Source organism: Mchenga conophoros, linkage group LG11, assembly GCF_057382185.1.
Source record: "Mchenga conophoros isolate Kocher_MC1m ecotype Shallow Benthic linkage group LG11, M_conophoros_male_GT1.1, whole genome shotgun sequence".
Taxonomy (NCBI): Eukaryota; Metazoa; Chordata; class Actinopteri; order Cichliformes; family Cichlidae; genus Mchenga; species Mchenga conophoros.
This window is the reverse complement of record NC_140536.1, coordinates 12,838,270-12,851,924: the sequence shown is the minus strand read 5'-3', so window position 1 is coordinate 12,851,924 and position 13,655 is coordinate 12,838,270. Positions and strand designations below refer to the sequence as shown.

Below are 13,655 nucleotides of genomic sequence, written 5' to 3'. Positions count from 1 at the left end.
AACATGAGCCGGAACACCTTTTTTTCAAATTGTAGTGTGTCCCTCCGCTTCCTAATGTTTTTACGAATACTGCGACCATTCAAACCCGCCGTAATATCGACATGATGAAAATAAATCTACTTTAACAGTTAATTTCACTACCCGTGTAAAGTTCATCTTATTACTCCGCTTTGCATTTAGCTAGGAGGTCTATTTTTGCGAGCGGCAGGCCGTTGCCGCTTACCTCATAACCTCTGATGACGTTTATGGCGCCAGAAATCAAGGCTTTAGTAAGGAGCTAGTGTGCGTCAGCTGGTGGATATACCGTTTTATGTAATGTGTCGGCGGTTCCGTAACCGCCAGTCATTTTAATGTAGATTGACAGTTTATTGCTCGTCGTTCATGTCATTATAAGGTTGTTTAAGAGCCAAGATGGTGGTACTACGCAGCAGCGGCAGTGTCGGAGCCGAGCCGGTAGCGACAACACCGACGAGGACGATTGAGTTGGATACGAGCTCCGAGTTTCTCTCACTGCTTCCCGCGTCGCAGAGAAAGTCCGCCCGGCTCAGCCGATCTTCCCGGGCCCCGTATGACAGCTTTAGCAGCCCTGAAAACAACACTGCGAATGTGAGAACACACACTGAAACAGCTGGTCAGATAAGTAGTAACCGTTTGTTGGTTGGATAAGTCTGCTATGAATGCAACTTTGCTGTGCTAGTTTAGCTACCATGCTAAGTTGGCTAAATACTATCCTCTCCTCTGCATTACTAAGTTATGACGCTTTGTTACCTATCATGATGTATCGAAAGAGTTAAAAGCATAGTCACATTATTTTTTATTCATGCGTGACAATCATTTATTATCGCAGTCTAAATGACTTCTTAACTAAATCATCTTATTGATTTGCATCATAATCATATAACAACATCGTATGATATCACATAATTAAACTCACTGTTAGTTACGTGTGCGTGTTTGTATTGTTAGTAGAAAGATTATAAGGCTTCTGTCCATTCAGTAATTCTTCATTGACCTTTATCTTAGACCCGTCTGTTACTTTATAACAAAAGTACTTTTTAAATCTGCTTGATGGAAAATAAATAGTTGCAGGAACCGAGGTCAGCCGCAGCACTAGAGGAGCAAATAGTGGTTTAGTTACTAGAGCAAACCAAGATACTATCGTGTTTAATGCACAGGAAAGCAAGTTTATAGCTGTTCAGTCATATGACCATCACTTCCACCCAGCAGTCCTCTTTGCATTCATGTCAGAGCTTCGGTTTGCTATATTTGCTTTGAATTAATTAATTACCTATAGCTCATAACATAGTTGGAGTTAGACATGTTAGTGTTTGTGTGTGTGTGAGCACGTTTTAAAGAGTGATCTCAAATATAAGATACTACATGTGAAGGAATTTAAGTGAACTAGATAAATTATGTAAATTAATGATATATAAATAGGTCCTTTCAGTACACAGGTGATAACTGATTAGTAGATGTGCACTCTCTGCACATCAGTTTTTCACTCTAATGTTAATCATTAACTGCACTTAATCTGAGCATGAGATTGACTTCCTAACTCATTGGACAGGCAGCTTTTAACTCCCGACTACATATTCTGTAAACTATAACAGCACTGTGTGTCACTCACATGCTGATATGAAACAGGGGGAGGACAGTGGTCTCCACCACTCTCTGAGGACCAGAGGGCAAAAGGTTAAATTTGAGGTCTCATTTGCGGACTCGCGACCCAAGAACAGCTCCCCTGCTGATGAGGACAAAGTTGGAGGCTGCTGTACCAGGTAATCCAACACCACTCACATTGTTAACTGATTATTTTTTTAGTCGTGTTGTTTAACAAGCTCTCTGGTGCCTCTACCTGCAGATTTGAAGGTTGTGTGTTAAATGTGTAATACCTGCCATTCACTAAAATGACTGATGGGTATAAAAATGAGATTTTTATATTTTCGTAAGCTAGCTGAATCAATGCCCAATTTAAACTGTAATATTTTTGCCATCCAAGTTCACCAGCTGTATGCAAAATCTAGTTCTCAGTGGATTTCCATCAGTGCTTAATGTATATGAAATGCAGCAATATAACACAAGAAAATTATTATTTTGTCATCATTTGTCAGGAAATCTTCCAGGCTGCAGAGAGATGGAAAGGCATCGAATGGCAAGCAGCAAGCAGGTACCATGTATTGTAGAATCCATGCTTTTAAATTAAAGCAGTGTAGAGTAACTAATATTTCTATATTAGTCTCTATACATCTAACTTGGGAGAGCTTATGTTTTGCATCCCAGATGTTCCGGATGAAGTGGAAGGCTCATCCACTCCCAAGAGGAGCCGCTTTAACCTACGAAGCCCAGAAGTGGAGGAAGAAGAGGAGGAAGACGAGGATCATCGCTCAGTGCGTCGCAGCTCTCGAATCACCAGATACAAACTGGGTTCCCGCAACCAGTCTGTGCTGTATGACCGCCTAATTACTAAGTGAGTTCAGCAGAATTCACTCAGCAAAACTGTCATCTCTAGTAGTATTTAACAAACACGGTTCCATACACTGCGGGCTGATGAGGGATTAGATAAGACATGAATGTCCCATTCTTCCTTTGTCCCTCAGCACTGCTGAAGCTGTTCTCCAGAAGATGGACGACATGCAGAAGATGAGACGCAGGCTGGGGAACCGAGACCGGGATAGAGACGCTAAGGAAGAGGTGATAATCCACACAGGAAACTTCACAGTTCTGCATGGTGCTCTGTAATGTAGTGTTTTTATAGAGAGTGGGTAGCTAGTAGATGACGGTGTGAAGCCATCTTCGAGCTGTTGAACTGATGAGTGTTTGTTTCTGTTTCCTCTGAGCAGCTGAGTGTGTACACAAGTGGCAGAATGAGAAGGTCTCTGAGGAACAATGTGAAGACTAAAGAAACTGAGAAAGAGAACCAAGGTGAGATGGTTAAAGTCTAGTAATGTTAGGAACACAGTTTAGGAATACTGTGTGCAGTGGGAATGTGCACAACTTGCTACTGTCACTGTTCAGTACCAGACGTACCAGTTGTTTAATCTAATTATAAACATTTGAATTGATACCCAATGCAGGGTTTGTGTCCTGAATATTATGCAGCCATTTGCCACCAGATGGAGCTGCAGTCACTGTTTAAAAAATAAATGCCATCACTCTGTTAATCAAGACCTGAAATTTTTGTTAGGGCTATTATTGTTGGCTATTTTGCGGATACAAACTGCCTTCTTGTTTTTTTGTTTAGGCAGCTTTGAGATTTTCCATTAAAGGCTCCTCAAATAAAACTTGATATCTAGGGGCTTGTTAGTTTTAGGCTAGTCGGTTAGTTAATTTTTTTTTCACGTTTATTAGAAACCAGGAACGTTTCTAGTTGAAGGCATGCTGGTCTGAGTTTATCTTCTTCAGGGGAGGATTAATCTCAACATCAATCTCAACATATAGTGAAGTTTGGACAGCAGCAGTGTCATGTGGTGTTTCATTTTTGTTTTACATTTTCATTGAATTCACAGGAGGGGATGAGGATGATAATGATGATGATGAAGAGGAGGAGGAAGATGGAGAAGATGACGAGGAGGAAGAAGAAGATGATGAGGATGCTGAAGATGAGGAAGAAGAAAACCAAAGACGCTATGACTTAAGACAGCGAAAGACCGTGGTCCGCTATCAGGCCCCACTAGATGGTATGCTGTCCATTCAGAGCTGTGGATCATCATCATGATTAACTAGAATAATTGCTTAAATTGCTTTTGTCTTGTCATTTTGCACTGTTGAAGGATGCTTTCTTTTCTTTTGTAGAACCGAGAGAGACCAGGAAGCGCAGCATGTACTTCAAGGACCACTCCTCATCTACCAGGCGCAGGTTCAGATTCAGCTCCACAGCCCCGAGGAGCCCCTACAACAGGAGGAGAACCAGCAGGTTAGTGTCACAGCTCGGCTACCGAACATTACCCTGTACATACAGCATATGCAGGAGTAACACCTCATGTTGTTATGTTTTGTTTTTCTTAAATTTGTACACGTGACAGATGTTTATTACTAAATCAGACAGGATTATTTTAGCGCATTGTCCACTTTTCTCAGGTTATCTATGAACTTTTTTAAACAGTCACATACCTGTTTAGATCCTCATCTCAGACATACTCAAAAATGTTTGGCAAAGGCTTGATTTCAAACAGATTCTTTGACAGCTATTGCCATAACACTGTTTCTACTAGTTGCTAGCATAATCACTGCATGTCAAATCCATCCTCTTTTCTTCCTCTTTTTTTCCCCGTCCTACCATCAGGAGTAGTTCTGAGAGGTAAGACCCTCACTGCTCTTCTTTGTCAGTGTTTACAGTTTTTGTAGTTTGTCTTTAATAGAGTCTCTCCTTGTTAGCTCTGCGGTTGTTGGTAATTGCTGTTGGTGCATTTGAGTTTCACTCTGCTGTGGCGAGTAAAGAGATGATGAACCAATCTTCATTCAAACGTTATGCACTTTAGAGCATTTCTTTTAGGCTGCTGTAAAAAATCCGAGCTCGTCAGTGAATAATCATAAGTTAAATATCAGTCTTGACCATGTGGAAAAATGTAGATAATGAAAAAACTTAACTTGATTATTCATTAATTAGTTTTATGTTCCCCTGTTGCTCGTTACAGAGCAAATGCCCTAACTTTCTATTTTAGTTTATTTTTGTATTACTTTGTATTACATTTGACAGCTTTTTTTGGGTGCACTTGTTTTCATTTCTGCACATCTAATCTGAAACTTCTGTCACTTTAAAAACGTTTGAATGTTGTGCAATTGGTTTGGCCTCACAAGCCTTTTAAGTTTTCTGCAAGTGAAGCTCTCCCTGTGTGTTGCTCAGGTGTCGTCAGGTGATGGTGTCATCTAAAGTGGTTGGATGAGTCACTCCTGTTTTGCTACACTTGTACAAATCAGATATTTTGCTTTGTTTTTTCCTCAATATGATTTCTACTAATGAATGATGACCAATGGTGGTGTATTGTTTTTTGTTTGTCACAGTTTATATGTGGCTACAGATGGCTTCTAATCCTAATCTCATTGTTGGTGATAGTAACCTGCCTCCATGCTGATAACCTTGTTTGTTTACAATAAGCTGTGTTCACATCTTTTGGTGCACAGGAGGAGACATGCCATCCACAGCAGCGACTCCACGTCCTCCTCCTCAGACGACGAGCAATTTCAGAGACGGAGGAGTAAGAACAGGAGCCGGTCAGTCAATAGGTGAGAGCAGTAGGTGTATCAAGGTGTTGTTTTGTTTTCTGGTTTTTTTGCAATGTGAAATAAGACACATAAAAGGTTGTACAAATGATTTTAAAGAAAAACTTGTGGTTAGCCTTGTGACTCATTAGTGAGAATACCAGAACTCCTGATTGTTGTGTTTTATAATAATAAAATGCTGGTGCTATTTACAGTTTTTGTTTGTGTGTCCTGTAGATGTTTACCTATGAACCTTGTGAAAGAAGACCTGCTGGGGATCCACAAAGACAGGATGAAGATCGGAGCTAGCCTCGCTGATGTGGACCCCATGCAGATTGACAGGACGGTGAGCTGCGTCAGAGAATGGCCCGATTAACAGATGCAATGAAAAAACATGTTACACGAAAGCACATTAAACATGTAATCCTAATGTAACTCTGTTGTGAATGCGATCAGGTGCGGTTTGACAGCATCGGAGGTTTGAGCAGACACATTTCAGCTCTAAAGGAGATGGTGGTGTTCCCGCTGCTTTACCCAGAGGTGTTTGAGAGGTTCAAGATACAGCCACCCAGGTAAGCAGTGTGTTTGTGAACAGGAGAAAGTTGTGTGTCAAAAAGTCACGGTTGCACATTATTTTTAATGTAGTTTGAAGATTTTTTTCAATTTATTTTCCCAAATAATGAGGCTACATAAAGTACACTACACTATGTATGCAAGATATACAGGATATTACACAAACATGTTTGCACGATAGATGTCTTATATCGGGATATGAGATTTTGGTCATATCGCACAGCCCTATCGCTATGGTTTTCTCTTGTCTTTCAGGGGCTGTCTCTTCTATGGTCCCCCGGGCACCGGTAAAACACTTGTAGCCAGAGCTTTAGCCAGTGAGTGCAGTCAGGGCGACAAAAAGGTTTCGTTCTTCATGAGGAAAGGAGCTGACTGCCTCAGCAAGTGGGTTGGAGAATCTGAGAGACAGTTACGTCTCCTGTTTGACCAGGTAAACTGAACTCATCTGCCTTTATGTTGAAAATTAAAAATTTAATACCTGTACATGTATCAGGTGTTAATAGGTTCTTACTGGGTTCTTTCCAGGCATATCAGATGCGTCCCTCCATTATTTTCTTTGATGAGATTGATGGTTTGGCTCCAGTCAGGTCCAGCCGTCAGGACCAGATTCACAGGTCAGGCTTGTTTGCAGTCTTGACTTTATCTCAAATTTAACAACTCTGTAAAATAAACATTTGCTTGTATATTTTATTAGGAATAAAGTATAATTTACATTAGGAAATTGTTACAGAAGCTTCTTTCAGTTCCTAAATGTAGAGCCCTAAAACGCACCAGAAAAATGAAGCAGAACGGTTTTTATTTTGTTTGTTTGTTTTTTCCAGTTTACACTGTCTCAGTTAGGTACCTTGATAGAGTGAGCCTTAATATTTAGGGCTTGTTGTGTCACTGTGTGTCCTTTTTGTTACAGAGAAGACTGTTAATGAAAACTAAATCTAACCCTTTGTGTCTGTAGCTCCATTGTGTCGACCCTCCTGGCTCTGATGGATGGATTGGACAGTAGAGGAGAAGTGGTTGTGATTGGAGCTACGAACAGGCTGGACTCCATCGACCCAGCTCTGAGAAGACCCGGACGCTTTGACAGAGAGTTCCTGTTTGGCCTTCCCGACAGAGAGGTGAGGAATGTAGTTTCAGCAATACGATATAGTAAATATTGGTAGTATTTTGTAAATATTAGTAGTTTTCAATACTGCTGCACATTAGCATGAGTAGAAAAAAAGCAGCATTGCTCGTTCTGAACATGAATTGTTGGCATCTTATGTTGTATGGCAGGCAAGAAAGGAGATTCTAAAGATCCATACCAGACAGTGGACTCCTCCACTCTCTGAGGCTTTTCTGGAGGAACTGGCAGATAAATGTGTTGGTAAGTTGAGCACATGTCACGTAGAGATACATGCTTCATTAAGTTATAGTTGTCCATACTGTATAAGTAAGTTGAAAAGTGATAGGAAGAAGGAAGGAATAAACCTGAGACACTAACAATCCTGAATTCATTTAGGAAGCGATCACATGAAGTTTTCTGGCCATACAGGTTAAAGTTTGCTTATTAATAAACTTTCTGTTGTTAAGGTTACTGTGGAGCGGACATCAAGGCGGTCGTTTCAGAGGCAGCCCTGTGCGCACTGCGGCGCCGCTACCCACAGATCTACTCCTCATCACAGAAACTTGTACTTGACGTTAACTCCATTTCCATCACTAACAAAGATTTTATGTCTGCCATGTCCAAGATGGTACCTGCTGCCCAGAGGTAAAGTTTTGGTGCTGTCTTCACAGTCCTTATGCAGCCTGGTTGCTGCATACATACTGTTAAGTACTTTTGATAATGATTATGATAATTTATTTATTTATTTTAGAGCGGTAGTGTCACCAGCTAAGGCTCTGGTACCTGCCATTCGTCCACTGCTGAATGCAGCCCTGCAGAGCATCCTCCTCACAGTCAGCAGAGTGTTTCCGCATGCTGAGATGGGCTTAAAGAGAAAGAGGGAACAAGGTGCGGTCCTGCTTTACCTTGTTATTCTTGCTCTGTTGCTACACGCATGTTATGTTCATCATAGGAATTCTTTCAAGAAATCAAAGACTGAGAGAAACAATAAAAAGATGCGACACACAAAGAGCTTTTTTCATTTTCTTTAATTCAGGGTGTAATTATTTACCTGCTGTGTTTGTGTGATCCAAGATGTGGCCTTTGCTGTATCTGATGATGATCTGATGTTCAGTGAGGAAGAGGACTCTGAGGTCTGCCCCATTGGACAGACCTCCCAACACAAAACACCTGCCGCTAACGGCCTCCTGAACCTCCACAGGTAGGACACATAGTCTCAAATATAAGGTGGTATTTTTGACAAGTACTGTTTGAAATCAATTTTAAATCAAATGGCCATCTACTTCTACCACTTTGTGTCTCTACATTGCCTCTCTGTTAGCTATCTGGAATGCCTGAGACCCAGATGTTACTGAAGTGAAACATTCCTATTACTTCACCATCTCAGTATCTCTGTCTGTCCTGTGTAGGAGCGTGTTGAGCCAGCCCACATCCTACCGTCCCCGGTTGCTGCTGGAGGGCAGACCAGGTTCAGGCCAGAGCTCTCACCTAGCTCCTGCTGTGCTCCACGCTCTGGAGAAGTTCACGGTGTACACACTGGACATGGCCATGCTGTTTGGAGCCAGCGCAACTGCACCAGAAGAGACATGTGCTCAGGTACATGAGCTATAAAGCCAAATTAAATATGTGATATTATGGTTACATTTGGATCATTTGCATTTAAAGAAAATGTAGAGGTACATGTTGACTTGAGGTGGTCTGGAGGCAATCTTTGCCTCTGCAGCCTTGTCAAATTCAGTGTGTTCTTTTAAGTGGACCTGACTGGCCAAAATGGCTGCCACAGAAAAACTGTAGTTCATGGGCTCCACTTCCTTGTACCATGAGCAGTGGGGATAATTATGTACTACAGACAAGTGCGTGTATGAAAGAAGATGCTGTTATTTTACAGTGATGCATGGCAGCAGGCTTCTCACACACAATCATAAGCCACCCTAGTTTGCTGCACTTTTAAGCAGGAGGTATGGTTGATGGTGCAGCATCATTGAAGCAGGAACTGGGGTACTGGTCCATTCAGGGTCATGAGAACAGAAAAGAGAAGACGACAGAAGAAACTAATGCTCCAGTCCTGGGCGAGGCTTAAGCGGAGCGTTTAGCATAAGGAAAACACACAGAATAGATTAGTCACAATGAAGGAGGGGCAGGGAACTGACGGCTGTTACACGTCCATACCCACGTCTGTAGATTTCAGTCCAGATGTTGCAATTGCATTAGAATTTACTGCTCTTGTCACATGTTCTGCAGATTTTTGTTGAAGCCAAGAGAACCTCCCCCAGTATCCTGTACATCCCTCACATTGGCCAGTGGTGGGAAACAGTTGGTCCTGCTTTAAGAGCTACTTTCCTGAGTCTCTTGAGCTCCATCCCGGCCTTCTCTCCTATCCTTCTGCTCGCTACCTGCAGCCTCCGTTATGACCAACTCAGCACTGAGGTATGGAAAGATGAGTAATGCTCTGTTTCATGGGTTGCAAATGTGCCAGAGGATAAACAGTTATTATCTGCTTTGTCAAATGTTCTTACAAGGTGTAATAAATCAGTGTCTCTGTTTTTACTGAATGCAAAAGGGCCCGCTAAAATTTAGAGCTGCATTCATCTGCGGTAGTCTCACCTTTCACCTTCTTCATCTCAGGTACAGGAGCTGTTTCGGCTTGAGTACGGAGAGGTTTTCCAAGTTCAGGTCCCCACCAGTAGGGAAAGAAGAGACTTCTTTGAGGATCTAATCCTCAACCAGGCTGCTAAGGCCCCTGTCTCAAATAAGAAAGCTGGTAAGCCTATACATTCATACTAACATATCTCCCAGCTCATGACTAAAATTGGCTCAAAGCAGCAGTCTTGTAGTTTAAGTGTGCAACATCTGTTCATATGGTCGCACAGTGCGGCAATGTTCATCTTATCCTAGATGGAAGCTAAAAGCAGATGCTTCCAAGATATACATTTTGTCTCTTGCAAAACATAATTGAATTAAATCTGTCAACTCTTCACTTGTCTCAGTGCTTCATGCATTGGAAGTGCTGCCAGTCGCCCCTCTACCAGCTCCACGTCAGCTAACACAAGAGGAGACTCAGAGATTGGAGGAGCAGGAGGAAGACACCCTCAGAGAGCTTCGCCTCTTTTTACGTGATGTCACCAACCGTCTGTCCCAAGATAAGCGCTTCAAGGCTTTTACAAAGCCAGTGGATTTAGAGGAGGTAGTAGTGCTATTATTATTACCTTGTACTCCAACAATGCCTTAGACAGCACTGGATTACTACAGTAGAGAATATTTCAGGAGGGGAGCAATGACTGAAGGTTAAAGATTTGCCTAGCTAAAGTATGTATTTAGATACTGCCACTGGGGGGCAGCAAACCTATCCCCACAAATGACAAGTTTAATGTGCAATTTACTGCCGTGCTCATATCAACCGATTTTGTCCTCTGAGATCCTCTGAAATGTTTGGTTTCATCTCTTTCCTTCACTCAGCATCTGTCCTGTGTTTCAGGTTCCAGATTATGCTGAAGTGATCAAGAAGCCTATGGACCTGTCAACAGTCCTCTCCAGGATAGACCTCCATCAGTACGGAACAGTCAAAGAGTTCCTTCAGGACGTGGATCTCATCTGGCAGAATGCCCTCGAATACAACCCAGACAGGGATCCCTCAGGTACACACAGTGGACAACAGACACACACATGCACATACACCATGGATAAGAGAAGAATCAGTGAAATACAAAGTGCTCACACATAGGCTGATTGGAGTGTAAATGTTTGTTTTTTCTCAGATCGTCAGATACGGCACAGAGCATGTGCACTGAAAGACACAGTCCATGCTATCATCAAAGATGAACTGGATGAAGATTTTGAGAAGCTTTGTGAGGAGACCAAGGAGTCACGCAGAGCAAGAGGTCAGTTTGTGTCTCTATGTGTGTGTGCATGATTATTGACATTTGTCCTGGTCCAATGGAATTAAAAAGACTGTTTGGTTTAGCTCAGTTATAAAATAAACAATCTGGGGTCAATCAATAATGGCTATAAAAAAAAAAAAAAAAAACCTTGAGTAATCTGAAATTTTTAGTTTTAATGTGATATAACAAACTCTGTTTGTCTCAGGTTTCCTTAAGGAGCAGTTCATTTGCAGTTTTAAACAAGTAAAAGTGTACATATTTCTATTTTTGACTACCTCAGGTTGTTCCACTACACGATTTACTCCCTCCTTCTACCACGTCCTTCCCAAACAGTCCAAATCTCCTGCTGAGGCTAAGATCACCGACAGCAGCTCACAGCAGCTGGATGGATCCACAATTCCAGCTACTAATAATCCATGTTCCTCTGCTTTTACAACGCCCAAAAATACAGGTAAAGATCATACACTTAAATTAGTAGCAAATAATCATACACATAAATCAGTTGCAAATAATCTCTCAGTTTATGGATTACAACATTTTTTTCCCCCAGCCCAGAAGAAGAAACGTCGGAAGAGCCGATGGTCCACTGGCTACTATGCAAAGAAGAAGTCCATTTCTCCTCACGTGTCCAAAAATGATGATCAGCTTGGGTCTGATGAGGAGGAAGAGGATGGAGATGATGAGGATGAAGTTGAGAAAGCAGGAGAAGAATGTGATGAGGGCGATGGAGCAGAGGAGGATCATACAATAGCTGATGCAGAGTCAGAACCTGCAGAAACTCACATAGATGGTTTTGGACTTTCTGAGAAAATGCAAAGCAGTGAGGAGGGGAGAGTGGAGAAGAAAGCAGATCCTGAAGATGAGGTCAACTCATGTGAAAAAGCAAAACTGGAAAATCACAGCGAGACGCAGAATGAACAAGAGAAGGTGGACGATGCTGTTGCACATCACTTAGAGGAAAACAAGCTGTTAGGACAGGAAGCAGAAGAGAACCACAAACCTCTTTCAGTGAACACTAACAAGCACAGCTACATTGAGGCTGAAGCAGATAACCAGCATCCCCGCGCAGTAAATGCTCAAACTCTAAACTTGTCAAAAACTCAGACTGAGCCGAGTCGCTGTGTAGGCCAGGAAGAAAACATCAAGGTAGTTACAGAAGAGGAGGCAGAGCAGAACATCACTGCTGAACCAATGGAGGTGGAAGAATCCTCAACCACAGATGCCTGCACAGCTGCCAGAGGAGAGGAGGACACAGGCACAGGTTGGATGTCAACACACTAAGACTGGTTTCTCACATTTAATGTGACACCAGATGTTTAGTTGAAAATGTTGCTGAAAGGGGAAAAAAGCACACGTCATGTCCAGCAGGGAAAGCAGATTACTAGTATAGTGCTTCTAGACCACAGTCCTTGGGCCTCAGAGTGAAAATACCAGCAGGCTATCGTCTGTTACAATCGTGTAAACATTTTGTGTGTTTTCCTGTGTGTGCATGTTTGTTTGGTGTCTCAGAGCGGAACGTGAGGCGAATGACTCGGGCTCTGAAAAACGCTGTGCTGCAGCAGCAGATGATCAATGTGGACAAAGCTCTGCAGATCTTGGATGAGGAAACCCCTCCTGTAGTTGTGGACAAAGACAAATTAAAGGTGTGGGATACCATCTGTGTAGTGTGTGCTGACAACGAGGAAAAAAAGAGAACTAAACTGCTCAACTGCAGATTTCTCTCTCTCTCTCCCTACATATATATATATATATATATATATATATATATATATATATATACACACATACATACATACATACATATTGTAAATGTGTAATTCCATTCCTTTTTTTGTCCTGTGTGTTTTCAGGTGCTGTTGGAGCAGGTGGTAACTAAAACAGAAGGCTATGAGGTGTATAAGCTGGAGAAACTGTATGCTCTGCTCTGCCAGAGCATCTATAGACACAGACGAGACTACAACAAAACTGCACTAATACAGGTGATTACTGGAGGAGCGTTGGTAAACTTTGCTCCTGGAGATATTCTGAGTTGGTGTAACTGATAACTTTAATGATGGGTCTCTGTATGATTATGAGTATTTTATCACAATTGAACTTTGTTGATCAGTTTTGTTTTGTATTTTATTTTCAAAGATGTCTACTTTTGCTTTAGTATTTTAATGTTCCTAATCTGTAGTTCTTCCCTTGTGTGTTTGTTTTATTAGGAGATGGAGCAAGAAATTGAAGACTTCTGTTGACATGTCCACATGAACAGCAATGTCATTTTTAATAGTTATTCCCATCCTTCCATATGTGTAAATAGAAACAAATTGGTTCTATTTTCATAGAAATCCACAGGCACCTATATTTGCATTAGCTAATACTTTGTACTACTTCTCATGTTTATATTTAATTAAATGGGTTTCCTCTAACTGTTGTTGTGTGCCTTCTTTTTTTTTATCCCCAAGCTGATCATTTAAAAATGACTAGGTCCACAGAAATCTGCTATATTTGTGCACTTCAGGGTATCAGCAGACTGTATTAGAAAGCATCATAATACTATCACTTCCTGTATTTCACTACTACAAGTTGTGGTTGACTGTTCGAAAGCCAATCAGGTTTAGAAAGTTTTACAAGTTGTTATCAGCGACTGCAGCGGGACTACACAAACAAACTTATCTGATCTTATATATAGATAATACTTTTAACGACCATTGTTAAGAATAGGTAGACCGGAGAGATTAAATAATTGCATTATGGGAAATTGAGGATCCAGGATTTTTAAAAATGTGACCCCATTTTAGGCATTCATCCCTTCACAGATGCTCATAACTTGTCTCCTAACAACCATGTGACTTTATTATGGCACATTAATTCAATGAAGTGCATTTAAAATGATCCACACACTGATTTTGGTTGCGTAATGC

General features: G+C 41.5%; 1 protein-coding gene and 1 non-coding gene across 3 annotated transcripts; both read left to right on the top strand.

Annotated features, from left to right (window-relative positions):
* The first annotated feature begins 100 nt into the window (after positions 1 to 100).
* atad2 (ATPase family AAA domain containing 2) lies at positions 101 to 13,160 on the top strand. 2 transcript variants are annotated; one of them, XM_085290947.1, is made up of 30 exons: positions 101 to 606; positions 1,645 to 1,778; positions 2,112 to 2,167; positions 2,281 to 2,467; positions 2,598 to 2,691; positions 2,841 to 2,922; positions 3,507 to 3,677; positions 3,793 to 3,913; positions 4,283 to 4,297; positions 5,122 to 5,223; positions 5,437 to 5,545; positions 5,656 to 5,771; positions 6,028 to 6,202; positions 6,298 to 6,386; positions 6,725 to 6,884; positions 7,042 to 7,132; positions 7,339 to 7,516; positions 7,623 to 7,759; positions 7,946 to 8,072; positions 8,281 to 8,467; positions 9,113 to 9,298; positions 9,497 to 9,632; positions 9,859 to 10,055; positions 10,347 to 10,506; positions 10,627 to 10,749; positions 11,030 to 11,200; positions 11,300 to 12,010; positions 12,259 to 12,392; positions 12,600 to 12,728; positions 12,954 to 13,160. In XM_085290947.1, the coding sequence occupies exons 1-30, from the start codon at positions 412 to 414 to the stop codon at positions 12,984 to 12,986; spliced, it is 4,506 nt and encodes a 1,501-aa protein (XP_085147073.1). In that variant the 5' UTR covers positions 101 to 411; the 3' UTR covers positions 12,987 to 13,160. The 2 variants fall into 2 exon arrangements, with proteins under 2 accessions (XP_085147073.1, XP_085147074.1); XM_085290948.1 differs by lacking the exon at positions 4,283 to 4,297 and having other exon boundaries at positions 102 to 606.
* LOC146563702 (small nucleolar RNA SNORA5) lies at positions 8,590 to 8,726 on the top strand. The gene has a single exon (XR_014894511.1). It is a non-coding gene; the product is annotated as a small nucleolar RNA SNORA5 (small nucleolar RNA).
* Positions 13,161 to 13,655: the final 495 nt, after the last annotated feature.